The sequence below is a fragment of the Pteropus medius genome, unplaced genomic scaffold, assembly GCF_902729225.1.
Source record: "Pteropus medius unplaced genomic scaffold, Ma_sr-lr_union100, whole genome shotgun sequence".
NCBI classification, from domain to species: domain Eukaryota; kingdom Metazoa; phylum Chordata; class Mammalia; order Chiroptera; family Pteropodidae; genus Pteropus; species Pteropus medius.
The window spans coordinates 6,948,801-6,965,580 of record NW_024342647.1 but is presented as its reverse complement, the minus strand read 5'-3'; the positions used below and the strand labels follow the sequence as shown (position 1 = coordinate 6,965,580).

General features: G+C 52.1%; 1 protein-coding gene across 1 annotated transcript in view; it reads left to right on the top strand.

Annotated features, from left to right (window-relative positions):
• Positions 1-16,780, top strand: part of RGS3 (regulator of G protein signaling 3) — a 115,682-nt gene that overhangs the window by 22,013 nt on the left and 76,889 nt on the right. The window contains 7 exon segments of the mRNA XM_039866859.1: positions 2,485-2,545; positions 3,645-3,735; positions 4,361-4,416; positions 10,939-11,020; positions 11,845-11,950; positions 12,712-13,063; positions 13,955-13,994. Coding sequence (XP_039722793.1) covers positions 2,485-2,545; positions 3,645-3,735; positions 4,361-4,416; positions 10,939-11,020; positions 11,845-11,950; positions 12,712-13,063; positions 13,955-13,994 — 788 coding nt within the window.

Sequence of the window (16,780 nt, the reverse complement as noted above, 5' to 3'; positions counted from 1 at the left end):
GCGAAATTTCAGGCATTCCCCAGGGTGAGTGCAGTTTCCAAGTTTATAAGCTGACTGGTATATTGCCGGGTACTCAGGTTGCATGTAAAAGAAGTCTTTCTTCCTCCAAAGGTTTTTCAAAGGCAGGCTCAAGAAGTAGCTAACTGAAGGACACTTAGAGAGAGGGTCCTGATTATGGATTGTGACGATTTACTCTGCTTGAATTACCTTAAAGTCATTGGAGGTCCCTTAGCAGGAGGCGAAGCTCACAGGAGGCTATTATTAACCATTTAGCATTCTCTAAGCACTGGGAAATGAAAATTCTACTTACTGAGGAGCAAAGAGAGGCAGCTTTTATTACAGCTAAAGCATTGTGCCTGGAGATTTAGAAAGTTACAGCCATACCGAGTGTAGAAGAAAAGCATGTAGCCAGGCAGTGCGGGCACCTGGATCCCAGCTGGCTCTCTCTTGAATGTGTTGACAGCAATTAAATCGGCAATGAGGACTTTGGCAGTGTCTTGACAATGGCATCTCATATCAGTGTCTGCGCTCCTGATGGTTCTTGTGACTGCCCCTTTCCGTTAGTGCTGACTTGGCTACTTGCCAGGAGGGAAGAGTATATGTTTTTGCGGTGGGCTGGGGAGGTGGACGTGGAAGGGTCGCTTTACTGGGGTGACCACACTGTCCTCTGGGTGGATTATTAATATGGCCTTGTGATGAGAGAGTGGATGGGAGCAGGTAAAGCAGAGCTGTAAAATCAAATTAAAGGGGGGGGAGAGAGAGAGAGAGAGAGAGAGAGAGCGTGAGCAGGGAGAGGAGCAGAGTGAGAGTGGCTGGTGGGACCCTGCCAAGTGCAGAGTGTTCGTCTGCAGGGCAGGCACACCTGTTCTGAGGACCAGGCCCCAACATTCTGCATCCTCACCCCTCACTTGGCTTGGCTGCTCTTAAGAAGCCGGTTTTGTTTTGCTTAGGACTATCAGGTGGTGAGCTGCCACCCTTTCCGGAGAATCCAAACAATATGTATTTATAGAGGCCTTCCAGACCGCTGGTCCTTGACTGGGGCAGGCACGGGCGGGTGCCTTCTCCAGATTCACAAGCCTGGACTCTGCCTTGGACCTGCTGCGTCTGGATCCCTGGGAGCAGGCTCTGGGGCACAGGACTTGGACAGGCTTTTCAGGGGGATGCTGTGTTACACTCCTGGCTGGAGCTGTGGGCCTTGCTCAGGCCCCCTTAGGCCGGGTACCAGGGAGGCACATCTCCAGGGAGTTCACTACCTATCCAGGAGCTCATTTCATCTTTGGCTCTGATATTGTGCTTTCCACAGAACGTGCCAGATTTATGTGGGTCCCTCAGGTATTGAAGTCAACCATCAAGGTTATGCTCCAGTCTAAATATCCCTGTTGTTTCTTGATTAACAGTAAACCAACTCTGACAGGGTCTGAGTTGGGGATGTGCTAAGAGAGAAGAGAAAAAAAAGCACCTCTATCTAGTGTTAGTATAGAGAAAAATGTGGTGGAACAGAAATACTTTCAAATATATTTACACTGTTTTTCTTCTCCTGATTACAAAAGTACTGCTTGTTCCCTATGAAAATTTGAAAACACTGAAAACCTGAAGAAAAAACAAAACCCTCTCTAATCCTGCCTACCAGATACAACCATTCTTAATATTTTTGTGGGTGTCTCTCTCATGAACAACCATTGCGAATATTTTTGTGGGAGTCTTTCTCATTATACTACAGATTTATAAATTCCCTTTTCTCTCACAGTAGGGAGAATATCTTTTGCATTTTATTAATATTGATCTGTGCCATCATTATTGAAAGCTGCCAAGTATCACTCAGTCCCTGACTTTGGGATAGTGGGACAGTCTTCAGGAACTTTGAATTACTCTTAGCCAAAAAGGACCTGACTGAACTCTCAGCCCGTGGCCACAGTGTGACATCCGTGCAAGGCCTGACCCTGGTTTATGGCTACTTGTCCAGCTGGACCCCCAGGTCAGATTGGTCTCAGAGACTTTTGTGTTGGTTTGAACTTTGATCTGAAACTGTCCAAAAACTGTCTAAAGTCCTGCCTGGACTTTAGACAGAGCTTCTTGAGCTTGAGGTCCTATAACTTTCCTCCATGACTGAGCATCACCAGCTGATGTGAGAGCTGAAGTTCCCTCTGGGGACCAGCTCTTCAGATCTGCCTGGATCTGGGCTTCTGTGGGTGATGGAGGGAGAGCTGCCTCATGACCTAGGACACGTGGGTTTCCAATGAGACTCTGCTACTTACGCGTCCGGTTACCTTGGGAGGGGACCAACTCTAAGCCTCAGTTTTTTCCTCTGTGGAATAGAGAAATAATTCCTTTTCAGCCTGACAATTGGAAAGATCAAATGAGATGAGGCACATAAAAGCACTTTGTAAACCACAGTGCGTCGAGCAAACCGATGTTACACTTGATAATCGACTCCTCAATAATGACCAGTGAAATGGTGCTGACTCAGGCCTCTTGCTCTCCCAGACAGAGTGGACTCATTGGCTGCATGAGTTTTGGGGTGAAGTCCCTCCTGACTCCGGACAAGGTAGGTCCTGAGGAAGCTTCTGGGAGGGTCATCCCACCTAGGCCAGGGCTGGTATAGGTGGGGCCTTTGTCTGGAAGCCCTCGGGTGGCATTTCTGTCTGTGAGATGGTGCTCCACTGAGACAAGTGCCATGTGGCCTGAATAGCACTGTATTTATCACCTATGTGACCAAGGGGTTGGGTTCCTTTCTTGGTTCGATCTTGTCAGAGAGCAGTTGTTCGGCAGCCCTAAGTCCTCCCAGGAGGCTCTGGGTCTGGAGTCTGCTGTTAAAGACACTGCCAGGTCCCTTGGAGTTCAGAGCACTCCTGGGCCTGCCCTCAGGAGGAGGGCCAGGCGCTTCCTATGGTCTGTTCCAGTGGTCATCATCGTCTGCCAGGCCTCGTGTTTCAGGGCCTAGCAGGTGCATAGCGGGTGGACTGAGCATCCTCTGTGGAGCTTTCTTTCCAGTTAGCTGGGGACTCTTTGGGGTCTAGAGTCACCATCCTTTCTACTCTGCATTGCACCTGAAGGCTTTTGAGCAGGGAAGGGACGTATTCTTTTTGCACATCCTTGGGGATGTCCTAGTGACCTGCTGCATGGTGTTGCCAGGTGGCCCTGGAAGTGAAGTCTGGGGTAGGTGGCTGAGGACCTCTTATCCTGCATGAGGGTCTCAAATGTCTTGACTGCAGCCTTAGCTTTATTCCTTCCTGGGAGGAGATGTTCCCCTCTGCCGACTGCTCAGGAGCCTCGGGCTGCCCTCACTCCTTTCTGTCAACATTTATCTGGCTCCTTCTGTATACCAGGCACAGGGCTGGGCACATAAAAGAGTTTGTGTACAGTCTAGTGGGGGTGGCAGCCATGCAAATAGACTATTCTCCGGAGATAAGAAGCTGTGAGAATTTGGCAGAAAGGCAGACCAGCTCTGCCAGGAGTATCAGGGAAGGCTTCCTGGAGGTTCAGGCATGGCAGTGCCCTTTGGGGCAGGGAGGCTGGAACGTCTGTCTCTGCAGAGATGCTGCTTCTGAGGGAGTCTTTCCAGTTGCTGCTTTTTTGTGGGGGATTGATGGCTGCCTGACTTGTGCTCTCTGCCTCCTTTGAGCCTATCACTTCTCTTGTGACAGGAGATCAGCGGCTGGTACTACCTTCTGGGGAAGGCCCTGGGTCGGACCAAGCACCTGAAGGTGGCCCGGCGGCGACTGCGGCCCCTGAGAGGTAGGTGCATACCACCTTTGGCTTCTGCCCAGACACACTGTCCCCCTACGGCTTCTCCCATCCCTCCCTTCCCGGGTAATAGCATCAATCCCTGTGTTTTGTGACATGCTTCACCCCAAGCTGCAACCAGACCGTGGGTCCAGGGACTTCTCATGAATGCCTGCTAGAATGTAACCTGCAGGCAGCCTCTTGCTCACAACACCTTTATCTGGTGGGACTTTTCTTGGAGAGAGTTATGGGACTGACCCTATGTGGTTTAGCTTCCCCTACCCCTAGCTCATGGAGGGCTGGGTTTCAGGAGCTTCCTACGTGGCCTCTTCCCAGGATCAGTGGTCTCAGGATCCCTTTGGGCCTCCTTGCTGATCTTGGGCTGCCTGCCTCTGTGGACAGTTCTGAGGCTCAGCACTTGGATTTCATGCCCCAACAATTCTGTCCTTCCCACATGCAGTGCTGGCTCTTGAGCCCTTTGCCCGGCCTAAGCTCAGGCATCCCCACATTCTGGGGGCCAGGAGTGACCTGGGCAGCTACATGGGCCTGGTACCCTGGCCTCATCCTCTGGGTGATCTGTGGAAAGGACTCTTATCTGCCAGCAGAAACTTTTCGATGCTGCTCTGTCACCTTCTAGACTCGCAGCTGAGAATGCCAGGAGATGGAGACACTGAGAATGGGGAGAAGCTCAAGGTAGGTGGGACCAGCCTGGGCAGGACTCATGGGACCTGAGCGCTGCCGTGGGCTCTGACCTGCTCCGGGTTAGTTCCTTGGCCCAGGAGGCCCCTAAACAGGGCAGCATTCGGTGCCTGAGATTCACATTCACTAGATGCTTGGAAACTCAGCAAGTCATGCATTTGTAAGGGATTATTTCTTGTGCTTTTCTAGGGTTACTCATGCTTGGGGCAGAGGTGGGGAGATCTAGATCCTGAACCTGGAAATGGAGGAGTCGGGATCTTTCTAACTTTTGATCTCTTGAAGCTGAGTCCTCCCTTTCCCACAAGTCCCCTCAGATTCCTTGCTTCCTCCGGCATTGTGGTCAAATCAGCCTCTCAGCTTAGGCCCACTTGATATTAGGGAGCGGCCTTGAGTCTGAACCTGAGACCGATGGTTCTAACTCCATCAGTTCCTCCCCATGCGTCTAGGGAGGAACTTCACATAGGGATTGGAGAATTTCCCAAAATTCATTCCATCTCTTTGCAGGACACCGGAGGTGATCCATGATTTTCTCTAGCAACTAAGAGAAGGAAAAGCAAACTCCCAGAGATTGAGCAGCCCCTTTGTGCCAGGCGCTGTAGTTATTGAGTTTAATCCTCACTGTCACCTCTGAGGTGGTCGTTACTTCCCAGTCTCGTAGACAAGGGGGACACGTAAGGTTCAGAGATGTTAGGCCACTGTCTGTGGCCACACAGCCAGCAAGTGGTGGAGGCAGGATGTGAAGCAAGGTCTGGCCGCCTCCTGAGTGCACTGTGCCACACCACCTTCTGAGTGTGGCTTAGTTGGGAAGATATGACAGTGATATATATAGTTGTATTATAATCTACAAAACACTTTCCCTTTCATTTACTCCACTCATTCCCTCACTCATTCATTCTTTAAATATTTATTGAATATCTACATGGGCCAGGCCTTATGCTGGGTGCTGGGATACAACTGTGAACAAATCAAAGTCCCTGCCCTCCTGGAGGGTACAGTCTAGAGCCACGCAGTCCAATGAGGTAGCCACTGGCCACCTGTGGTTATCAAGTGTGGCTAGTATGACTGAGGTCTTAAACATTTATTTAATTTTAATTAATTTAAATTTACCTTACACATGTGTCTAGTTGCTACTATATTGCATAGCATGGTATATTAGAGTAACTTGCCAGTTACTGTTTTCTGTGGCTTCATTAGGAGTTTAAACTGTCTTCTAGCTTTAGCTGGGGAGCTGCAAAAACCCTCCTTCCTTTCTCTGTACTTGCTGAGGACAGAGGACAGTGAGCAGGGAGCCTAGCTGGTGATTTGTGGGAATTACAGGGAGAGCAACACCACAGGTTTCTCTGTGGCTTGGGAAATTCCTGCTTTTGCACACAGGTCCTCGGTGCAAGGGGCATTGTTGTGAGGCACATTTGATTTTTCCCGGGCTTACACACTTAGAGCTGTCCATAGCACTCAGCCAAGTGGCGGTGATTGTCAGAGGCTTGGTTGGGCAGGGGGAGAACCCCCAGAGGTCACCTGTTCAACTCGCCCATCGTGCAGATGGGGAGATGGAGGCCCAGAACCTGGGTGACCTGCCCACTGTCATGGCATCCAGAGCTGGGCTGGACCAAGGGACATTCTCTGTCCTCAAAGATGTGGGTGGGCGTGTTTCTCCAGGGGCTCTGAGGTGGGTGTAAGGGGGCCTGGGCTCACTAGCTCCTGCTGTCCGAGGCAGGGGACAAGAATGGGATTCTGGTTTCAGCTCCATCCTACCCTGCTGTGTGACCTAACAGCTCTAGGCCCCCGCCTCTCCAAGGGTAAAACGAGGAGGCTGGGTCATCCTTTTCCGACTTGTCTTTAGTTATCATCAGATCCTAAAGCAGCCCACTAACGTGAGTGAGGAAACTGACTTTTAAGTCGCTGCTGAGAGTGGCAGGCAGGTCCTCAGAATTCAAATGTTTCACGTTCCCTGTCATGAGGTAGGATGTCTGTGGGTACAACCCCGCAAGGAGTCCTTGGATTCTTTAGGCTGGGTTGGTCCCCTGGGTTTACTATGGGGACCCTGGGATTTGCAGGGGGAGGCGGTGTTGTTATAGAGTGGGCTGTGTTTTCTGCCGGGTTCTCCTCTGGCCAGGGGTGTTTGTGAGAACATTGGAATCACAAAGTGGCCCGTGGCGGAGAATGCAGCCAGAACAAAGGCGCCCTCTCCCCGCCAGGCCCGGGGAATACTAACTAGTTGACAAGAATTTTAATATAAAACTCTCCCTCTTCCTTGTCATTCTGAGGTTTCAGGAAGCCTTCGGGCTTATCGTGCAGAGGCACACAGCACAGACAGGGCTTGGGGAGGTGAGAGGTGATTTCCTGCCATTCTTCTGCGGGGCGGGCTTCCCAGGGCGGTCATGCCAGGCTGACGGGGCGCAGTGCGGGCTCCCACTGCTGGGGGGGAGAGCTGGGTTTTCATGGGGCGGCAGCTAAGGCAGGACCCGCAGCCATGAACCGCTTCAATGGGCTCTGCAAGGTGTGCTCGGAGCGACGCTACCGCCAGGTGGGTGCTTGGCCCCTTGGGGGGCTGTGTGGGGTTATTGTTGGAGGTCGGGGTTGGGAATTCACCCTAGCGGGACTTCTCTCCCCGCGAGGCCTTCCTTGCCCCGTCCTGCTCCTTGCTGGGTCATTTTGATCCAGGGGGAGGATAGAAGCAGGAGCTGGACCAGAGGTCCAGCCTTTACCCACCACCTCTCTCTAGGGGCAGACGAGGCCCAACTCTGTGTGGTCCCAGCCACTGGCTGGGTGTTGTCACAGGGAGATTATCTGTTGATTTTCTGTTATTTTTATTTTGGGGGAGTATGTGTTAAAAAAGCATCCCAAGGCTGAGAATGGATGTGGCTAGGTTGCAGAGCAGCTGGGCTTTGTGTTTTTTTGCTAACTTTGTATTTTCGCGAACTTTCCCTACTTCTGATGGGACGTCAGTACCTGTCCTGCATTGTGTGTGTGATCGCGTGAGCGTTTCTGCCTGCTTTGGTGTGTGCTTATATGTGAGACAGGATGTTTCTGTGTATATGCACACAGATGTGTTTTTCCATGTACATGATCACACATGGATATGCACACATGATTTTTTCTCCCCAGTCGTGCCTTGCTGCAGATCCAGAGTCCTCTGGCTCTGGAGCCCAGTTTCACTGAGAGGGTCTGGCTGCTCAGCCTCCAGTCTTAGGATGTGGGGCAGAGTGGGAGTGATGATCCATTAGCCTCTGAGCTTCTTCTGGAACTGCGATAGACATTTTTTCTTATAAAAAAGGCACGGAGTCCGGGAGGACGAAGGCAAGGGATGTCTAGATTTGGGGAATGGAGGGGAGCTCAGGAATGGGTCTGATTTTATTAATATAGAAAAGTCCCTCTGTGTGTTTTAACAATGAGCCTGAAAACTGTCCTGACTCCTTTGGGCAGGCATCCCAGGGAGGTGCCCGGAGGGGCCTCCTGCGCTGTGGCCCCCACAGCCATGGGATCCACATGTTTTCCCTTTAGTTCTCCCCAGCTTTCAGCTCCTGTGCATGGCCCAGCCCTGCACAGTCCCACCCTGCCCTCCCGCCCTCCTGGAGCCAGGCAGAGCAGCTCCTGCCACACCAACATTTCGGTGGCAGAGTGGTGAGGCCAAGAAGGCACTGGATGCGAGGTCCATAAATCCTTGGTCACCTTGGGACTATGGGCCAGAAGACGGGGGTCACGCTTCAGTTAGAGTGAGGCCAGTCATGAGTGTAGGCTGGGCTTGGGGCTCTGGGACTCAGGTTCAAGGTAGATCCGACATTAGTAACCAGTGCAGGGGTGAGAGCACCAGCTTTTTGTCAGACTTGAGCTCTGCCCTTTTTCACCTGTGGCTCTGCTCTTCTTCATCTGTGGCTCTTGAACTTGTCACTTTACCTCCCTGGGCCTCAGTCTCCCTGTCAGGGGAATAGGGCTGACGATGCTGGGAGAGTAAATGGAATGTTGTATATGCAGTGCCTGGTTCAGCACCTGGTATGTACCTGTGGGAGGGGTTCAATAAATGGTGGCCATTGGAAATGGAAGTCCAGGCATGACAGAGGACCAGAAACCAGGCCGGAAGGCATAAGTGAGGTGCCGGCATGAGTGAGATCTGAGAGTACTGGCAGTTGCGGCCCTGGACAGGAAAGAGCAAGAACCACCCCCAGGAAGGACAGCCTCTGCCAGGAGCCCCTGAGATCCAGGACTCAGACAGGGCTCTCCTTACCTCCTGACCCTGAGACCTGAGGTCAGAGAGGAGGGCCGAGAGCTGGAGCTTGTCACTTACTTTCTCAGGCCTCAGTTTCTTTCCCTGTAAAATGGGCGTACTAAACAAACTCGGCATTCTGCTCAGGGTTGCAGGGATGATCAGGTTCTTTGGACACTGACTTAACGTGGCCTTTGCTCGTGATGTAATTCCGCTTTCTTCGTGCGGTCCCACCCCACCACGCTGAGCCAGGAGAGGAGCTTGCTTCCTGATGCGATCTCCTCTTCCCTCTCCTGCCCACCCCCAGCTGGTTTGGACTATTGTCCAGCTGGCTCCTCATAAGTTGGTGCCCAGGAAGGCAGAGGGAGCGCCAGGCCCCAGTTTCACCTGGGTGAGGGGACCAGGACGTGCGTGCGGGAGGCTGTTTTGCTGGAGCACATGCCTTTTCTTCATATTCGACTCTGGGGCCAGTCCCCAAACTGTTAGCACGGAGCCCACGGGTGCCAGGACCTGTTTCCAGAGCAGGCATGTGGGTCAGAGGGGCCATGGCCCTTGTTGGGTAGGAGAAGTGCTGGTAAGACTTTGGAATCCCAGCGTCTGCTTGGATGGAGGGCGGGTCACCGGGCCCCTAAAATCCCTGCTGGTCGTGTGGAGTAAATGGGGGCTCCTGACAGCTTCCCTCAGCCTCAGCCTGGGCTTTCCGCACTCACTCCAGAGTTTGTTTTTCTTTCTTTCTTTTCATTTTTTTCTCTTCCTGTCTTAGCTACGTGTTTTCCCAGAATTCTTATGGGAATGGGGTATTTTCCTGCCCCCTCCCCCTTCCCCTTGTCTGTTAGATTTCCTGTTTTACAAACTCGCTTTGAATCCAGGCCCAGGGCTGGTGGGAAGCAGAGCCTCAGGGGCCTCCCGGCAGCTTCCAAGGGCCTTGATCGCCCTGGGCCCCCTGGCACTCCCCTTCCTCACAGCCGCCTGGCCTTTGGAACAGCTGGCAGGCGAGTGCCAGGCACCCAGCCTTGAAGAAACAACTGTGAATGAAGGAGACAGTCTCCTGACAAGGCTGGTGGCCCTTGACATTTTTCAGGATTGCCGCGCTGGCTTCTTTCTTAGTCTACCTGGGACGTCTTCCCTGTGCCTCACCAGGGCCCACTTCACAGCCACTTCCAGGGGAGTCTCTTGGGACCCCACTAAACCTCTTTTCTGATTTTTGCTCCCTTAGGTCTGTTGCTCTCATCCACCTGCTTCTAGCAGCTTGGAATTGCTCTTTGGGTGGGCAGAGCTGGGTCTCTGTACCCCGCCCAAAGCCTAATTAAGGGTACATAGAAAGAGAGCACAGCAAGGCTGAACTGAACTGAACCAGCAGACTGCACTGCACCCTGCAGCTTCCTGCTGCCGGTGGGATGCTTCTGGGCTGTCCTCATTAACTTAGCACTTGCTGAGTTCCTGCCGTGCTCGAAACCAAGCACAAAGGACCGTTCCCAACACTGTCCTCGTGTTTTTCTCTAATGCTTGCCATGTCCTACTTTGCTTTGGAGAGATCCGTGTACCCTCATGCCCCTCTGGGAGCCAGAGACCAAGGCCTCATGTTTCGGTACTTCAGCAGAGTCTAGCATGCAATAGGAGCTTAATAATTGACTGTTGCTTTGTAAAGAGCATCCAGATGGCAGAGCCCTTTCAGGGGGTTTCTGAAAGGGATTGTGGAGTTGCCATATACATGGACCTCTGCAGGCACAGCGAGGTCGGCGGTGAGCTCAGGGTCAGTGTTCTCACCTGCCCTTTTAGCTGGCAGCCCTCGCTGGATGCCTTGTGGACTGCCCTGAGAAGCCTCGTACTTGTTCCCTGACCTTTGGTTTGAGGCTGTGAGTGCGTGTGTGTCTCTGTCTTCTCTCTTCTGTTCCCTGGGAGAGCAGCGGCCAGGTTGGCTTCATCCCTGAGTTCCGGGACCCCTGGGGGAAAAGAGGAAGGGACAGAGCAGGCAGTGGATCACAGGCAAAGTGGCTACGTGCCGGTCCAGTAAGCCCTTTGGCAAAGGACTGCATGTCAGCCTGGGCTGAGGAAGGTGAGCTTTGCCCTTCTAAGACTCTGTCTGTCCTGGCCTCCCACACTGGCCAGGCTTTGCCTCCTGAGCTCCCAGCCTTCCTGCTTGGCCTACAACCCAGTGCTCAAGATGCCTAGGCTGAGATAGGGATGGCGAGGGGCTGGCCCGACTCCTTTTTGGCGTAGTTCCCTTGGAAAGGAGGGTGGCTCTGGGGTGGGGCCTGTGGGCTTCCAGACCTTGGAGCAGCTTCTGGGAGTAACTGGATTGGGCTGTGTCCTAGATCACCATCCCGAGGGGGAAAGACGGCTTTGGCTTCACCATCTGCTGCGATTCTCCGGTCCGAGTCCAGGCTGTGGATTCCGGTGAGTGTCTTGGGTGATGCCAGCCCTGCTCGCCTGCCATGCACCTGGGCTTTGCAAATCAGACCTTAGAACTGAAAGGGATGCCCCACACTGGAGCAAAGCATCTCCTCATTTTTCAAAATGAAAAGAATAATATTTTTAAGTGACTACAGATAAAACTGAAGTTTATGAAAATATACCCATTCTTTTCTTTTGTTTTTATCAAAACGAAAATAGATTTTTATATTTTGTTTCCCAAGCATTTCAAACAGGAACTAAACCTATATTTTCAATAACGGCTGCATGGGAAAATGAGTCATTTCTGAACTCTGTTTGGAGTCGATATTTTATCCTATTCCAAGCTTGATTAAAACTTAAAAATAGGCATTCCTTCCCCACTTTTCACAAAGAAAAGACTTCTCCTAATCATCGAGTGAACATCTTAAGAGGAGAAGCCAAGGCCCAGTGATCTGGCTAACCCCCAGTGCCTGCACGGGAATGAGGCGTGAGGTTGGTGCTCAATGAATGGTGTTGAAGGAAAGAATGAAATGTGTGAGCCTGCTGACAAGGAAGGGTTCTTAGTGGGGTGGGAGCCCCTGGCAGGGGGCTGGCTGGAAGTCTGGACAGCAGAGAGGCGTGAACAGGTGGGGAGGAGATGAGGGCAAAGGGTGTGTTCCTTTAAGGCCCCTGAGAACCACCAAGGTCAGCCCCTCAGTTCACAGATGAAGAAACAGACAGAGGCAGTCCTCGTTTGAGGTCACTGGAGAAACAAAGTACCCCAGGTCCTCTAAGTGGGTTGTGGGCTTCAGGAGCCTCTGAGTGGCTTTTTCTTTTGGTCCTTACAGGAGGCCCGGCAGAGCGGGCAGGGCTACAGCAGCTGGACACGGTGCTACAGTTGAATGAGAGGCCTGTGGAGCATTGGAAATGCGTAGAGCTGGCCCATGAGATTCGGTGAGGCGGGCAGGGGGCAGCCCGGGACCTCAGTGTGATGGCACACCTTTCTTCCCCAACCCTGGGCACGGGGTCTTACCCTTTCCTCCTTTGCCTAGCTGTTAGCAATTTACTTTGCCCCTCAGGGAATCAGTTTCTTGGCCTGAAAATGGAAGGTTCAGGCTCAGAGCAATTGTGGATCCCAGAGCCAACAGCAGGAAGAAGCTCTCAAACAGACCCTGTGGTTCCCGATGGGGCTCCAGGGGGTGGCTTTCCACTTTAGCTACTTATTTAGCTAATTATTCCTGATACCTCAGAGCTAAGCCCATTGTTTTTAAAGGATATGTAGATGTTGCAGCTGTTTCAATTGCACGATTAAAAACTTATTCTTTAAAATGTTTGGGCCCTCTAAATTTTGACCTACTGGGGTAGAACCCTCATGGCCCATTGTAGGGGTTGCGTGTAGGTGGTTTGTTTGCTCCTCTTTGCTTATGCTTTGCCCACAACAGACGTCACTAGTTGAGTTTGGTACTCCTTGTTTACCCTGGCTTCGGTCTCAGCATCTTTCTCAGTCTTTGCCAGTCAGAGTTGACTTAAGGGACCCCTGTGCTGTCTCTGCCTTAAGCGGCCTCTTACACCGCTTCTGCCCTGACATTAGGGGCTTCTTCCCCTTCACTACTCTTCCTCTCTTCCCCTGAAGGCCCTTACCCTGGCTGACTTCCTGGTCTCCCCCAGACTCAACTTCTTTATGTAACTCCCCTCCTCCCCCTGCCAACTTCCAGGAGCTGCCCCAGTGAAATCATCCTGCTCGTGTGGCGCATGGTCCCCCAGGTCAAGCCGGGGCCAGATGGTGGGGTCCTGCGGCGGGCCTCTTGCAAGTCCACCCATGACCTCCAGTCACCCCCCAACAAGCGGGAGAAGAACTGCACCCATGGGGCCCAGGCACGGCCTGAGCAGCGCCACAGCTGCCACCTGGTATGTGACAGCTCTGATGGGCTGCTGCTCGGCGGCTGGGAGCGCTACACCGAGGTGGCCAAGCGCGGGGGCCAGCACACCTTGCCTGCGCTGTCCCGTGCCACTGCCCCCACCGACCCCAACTACATCATCCTGGCCCCGCTGAACCCTGGGAGCCAGGTATGGACAGCTGGTTTGGAGAAGGTGAAGGGCATTGGTCCCTGTGTGAGGCCAGGAAAAGACTTGAGGCGAGGCGCCTAAGAGGGGCTGGGAGTGTTGAACTAGGAGGCAGGTTGTGTGTTAGCTCTGCTGCTGCAAGGCTACTCTGCGTAAAGAGAGCAGGTGGGTCTTTGTGGCCTCAGGGCGCAGATTTAGGACCAGGGGACGTCACAGAGTGGAAGATGGCACCTCAAAAGAAAGAAAAGCTTTGTGCCAGTCTGCACTTTTCCCCAGTGGAATGGGTTGCTGTGTGTGGTAGGTGGTGAGCGCCCTGTCACAGGGGTGTGAAAGCAGACACTGAATGATGGCATGGTGGGGTGATGGAGTGCATACCCCAAAACATTAGTCCCACGAGATACTCTGGGAATAAAGTGTTCTGAGGTCAAATAAGTTTGAGAAATATCCCGTACTCTTCCTTTTCTGGAGAGTCCCAATGCAAATTAGCCTATTTGAGGCTCTGAGGACATCCCGTAGTGAAGAGAGTGGTTGGACGTGGTTTAACTCAGCATTTCCCAGACTCCCCTGCTGGTGTTCTCTTTGTGGCAGGGTTGTTAGCGTCCCACAGTGCCAGTGTTCCATGGAACGCACTTTGGAACAAACTGCCATCAAGGAAGTTGGGAACTTGGCCAAGGGATGACAGCGAAAGCCTTGTCCAGCTCTAGTATTCTGGAGGATTCTGGGTTCTGTGTTCCCTCTGAACGCCCCCTCTCAGCATGTAGCATGACTGCTATTTTTCCCCGCATTATCTGAGGTGTTGTTCCCTTCTCGTCCCCAGGCTGGGGGTGAGCAGCCTGTCTAGTTGTCCTGCCCTGTTCCCGGGGCTGAGGTGGTTCTCCTGTCTTTTCCCTGCAGCTGCTGCGGCCTGTGTACCAGGAGGATGCCATCCCTGAAGGTGAGTCTGTCCTCTGCTGTGCCCTCCCAAAGCCCAAGCCCCGGAGAGACTGTGAGGTCAGCTGGGAGGTCAGGTACAGCCTCCTCCTCGGAGGTTGGAGGCCCTCTCCACAGAGTCAAGATCCCCTTGCTTGTTGATGTAGACTCTGTTTCCTTTGGTACATTTTCTCCCTCACTGAACTAGTGTCTTTCTTCCTTAGAGCCTGCCTAAGAAGGAAGAGAGATCTTACCAGAGCAATCACAGACATGGTGTTTAGGACTCAGGCATTCAATTGAGATTTATCCAATTTTACTGAGCAACCAATATATGTTAGGTGCTGTAGGCAACACGATCAGGCCTACGTAGAAGGGAGGCATGGAGTTTGGAGCTGGGAGGTCTCAAGTTGGATTTCTGGCTGTGTGACTTCGATCAACTCCTGTCCCCTTACTGGGCCTCAGTTTCTTCATCTATAAAATGAGGCTGATAATTCCCACCTCAGAGGGCTGTGGGAGGATTAAATGGGGCAGTGGTTGTGAGCAGTGGTCTGTATCCCAAGAGTAGTTATCTTTGAAGTGCATGGATGTCTCTGCTGTTGGAATGATTCTTCTTTGGCCTTCAAATCCTGGCCCTGTCTTGTCATGACCAGGGAAAAAAGCTGGACTCAAATCATTTCCTTCTCTCAGGAAGCCTGAGATATCAATCCTGATGCTGGAGTTGGCTGGGCATTCTGTTAGTCCCCCTCTGGGCCTGCTGGAGACCTCTGACACAAGTGTCTAGGAAGCCGAGACCGGCCCTGCCTGCTGGTCTGTGATGCCTGCCTTGAGTATGCCTGAGCCCTTCTCCTAGTGCCAGCAGAATTCCCTTTGACCTCCTTCCTCGAGAGTGGCCTTCTCCCAGGCACTTGTACTTGCTTCTGTGCTGGTCCCCCTCTAACAGTACTGTGAAGATGATGTTTGCTTAGAGTGGGTACTTGAAAGAATGCTTGCGTCTTTTTGGAAGAAAAGGGCTCTTATCAGGCTCAGTGCTGCTGATGGGAAAAATCTTCATTCTCTCCAGGCTGGAGCATTTGGGTGTTTGGGCCTGTTCTGTCAGAAATGAATCTGTGTTCCTTTTGGAGAGGAGTCTGATAGTGATTCAAACCTGAGTTTTTAAAAAAGCTTTTATTTGGCGCATTAGCTTCGAGTGGAGATGCCACTGCTAAATGGTGACTTCATTAGGAGCAGGGCCTGGGTCGACTCTGTGCGTCCAATGCCGGATGTGTGACAGAAGACAGAAGGTACTCAGTAGAATTTCTGTTACTCAGATGACTGAAGGAGAATGATTCTGATTGCCTCTAAGGGTTTGCAGACTGGTCACCGAGTAAGGGAGCTGGAGAGGTGTGTCACCTGTGGTGGGCCAGTGATTGACAATTGGCTCCCTCTCAACCCGAGAGATGACTCGGAGTCTCCCTGCCATCCTCCTAACCTGTGTCCACATTTTGCTTCCCCTCTGAGAATACAGTACTTAGTGACCCAAGAAGGGCACAGTCATTTAAGCCATGGGAAGTGGGACAAGAAAAGTAATGATGATGATGTTAATAATGACAATAACTATTTGAATGCATTGTATGAGGAACTTGACCTTCCTTCATAATGTTCGGTATCCAAGAACATCTTTGTTCTTTACCAGGGATCAAGTCTTCATAGCTCCCAGTCCTGGGGTCCAGAAGAAGAGGTGGATTTCAGGGCACAAAGCTTCATTTAGACACACTCAGGGTTCTCCCAAGGCTAGGCTGTCACCAGGGTGCCGACTTCTTTCCCCGACTCTGGCTGGGCTGCCTGGCCTTCTTTCAGGAGGGAGCTTTGAGCCATCCTGAGCTGAATGGGGTTTGATGCCCTTCCGGGGCCTGAGGCGCCTGCCTGCCTGTGGTTGACATGTTTTCCAGGACCACTGGTGCCCTTGGCATTGTCCTGTGCCCTGTGAAGGCGGCCTGGGCCTCAGATTTGCCTCTGCTAGGGCAGAATGGCCGCCAAGACTTACCTCAGAAGCCGGAGCAAAGCCGAGTAATTACTGCGTTTGGTCAGTGAAGCAGGTGTTAGAGCAAAGAGGGGTGATGTGGGGTTTTGGAGCACAGATGATAAGAGGTAGCAGGTGGGAAGTCAAGACTAGACTGTTTTAACGAAAAATACTTCAAAAAATCAGTTTTGGAGATCCATGTCCACTAGCCAGCCACACATTATTTAGGAGTGCATAGAGATGGAGCACATGGGCATGACAGCCACATAGGTTGGGCTGATCCCACCTTGTACTATTTGCTGGCCAAATAATCTTAGGCAGGTCACCCAACTACCTCAGGCCTAAATTGTCTTGTCTATAAAATGAGGCTGAGCAGATCTTTCACACCTGAAGGCAGAGGTGTACATCAAGTGGCTTTTTCATCACTCTTCAGGCCCAAGGTGAAGACTGTGTGACAGCCTTACACAGCTAGGCTAGGGAAGGGAAGAAATGGATTCTTTTAAAAGTCTGAGACTAGGGGGCACAGGGCCCAGATTTTGGCATAAGCAAACAGTATCTTTCTTTGATTTTGGTCTGTTTTGCCTTAGTCCCCTGCTTGTTGGTCCTCTGTGGTTTTTGCCGTCTCTGGTCTAGGCTTGGCTATGTGAAATTAGACTGTCTGGTTCCAGGCTCACAGTACGGTCCGAGGCTCGGCAGCTTTGTCCTAACCCCAGCGCTGATGGCTGGATTATTTGTCAGCTTGGGGTTTGTAGTAGTCCCTCGTGCGCTCCCACTCTGGTGTTATTCACCAACCCCTTTCCCATCGGGTCTCT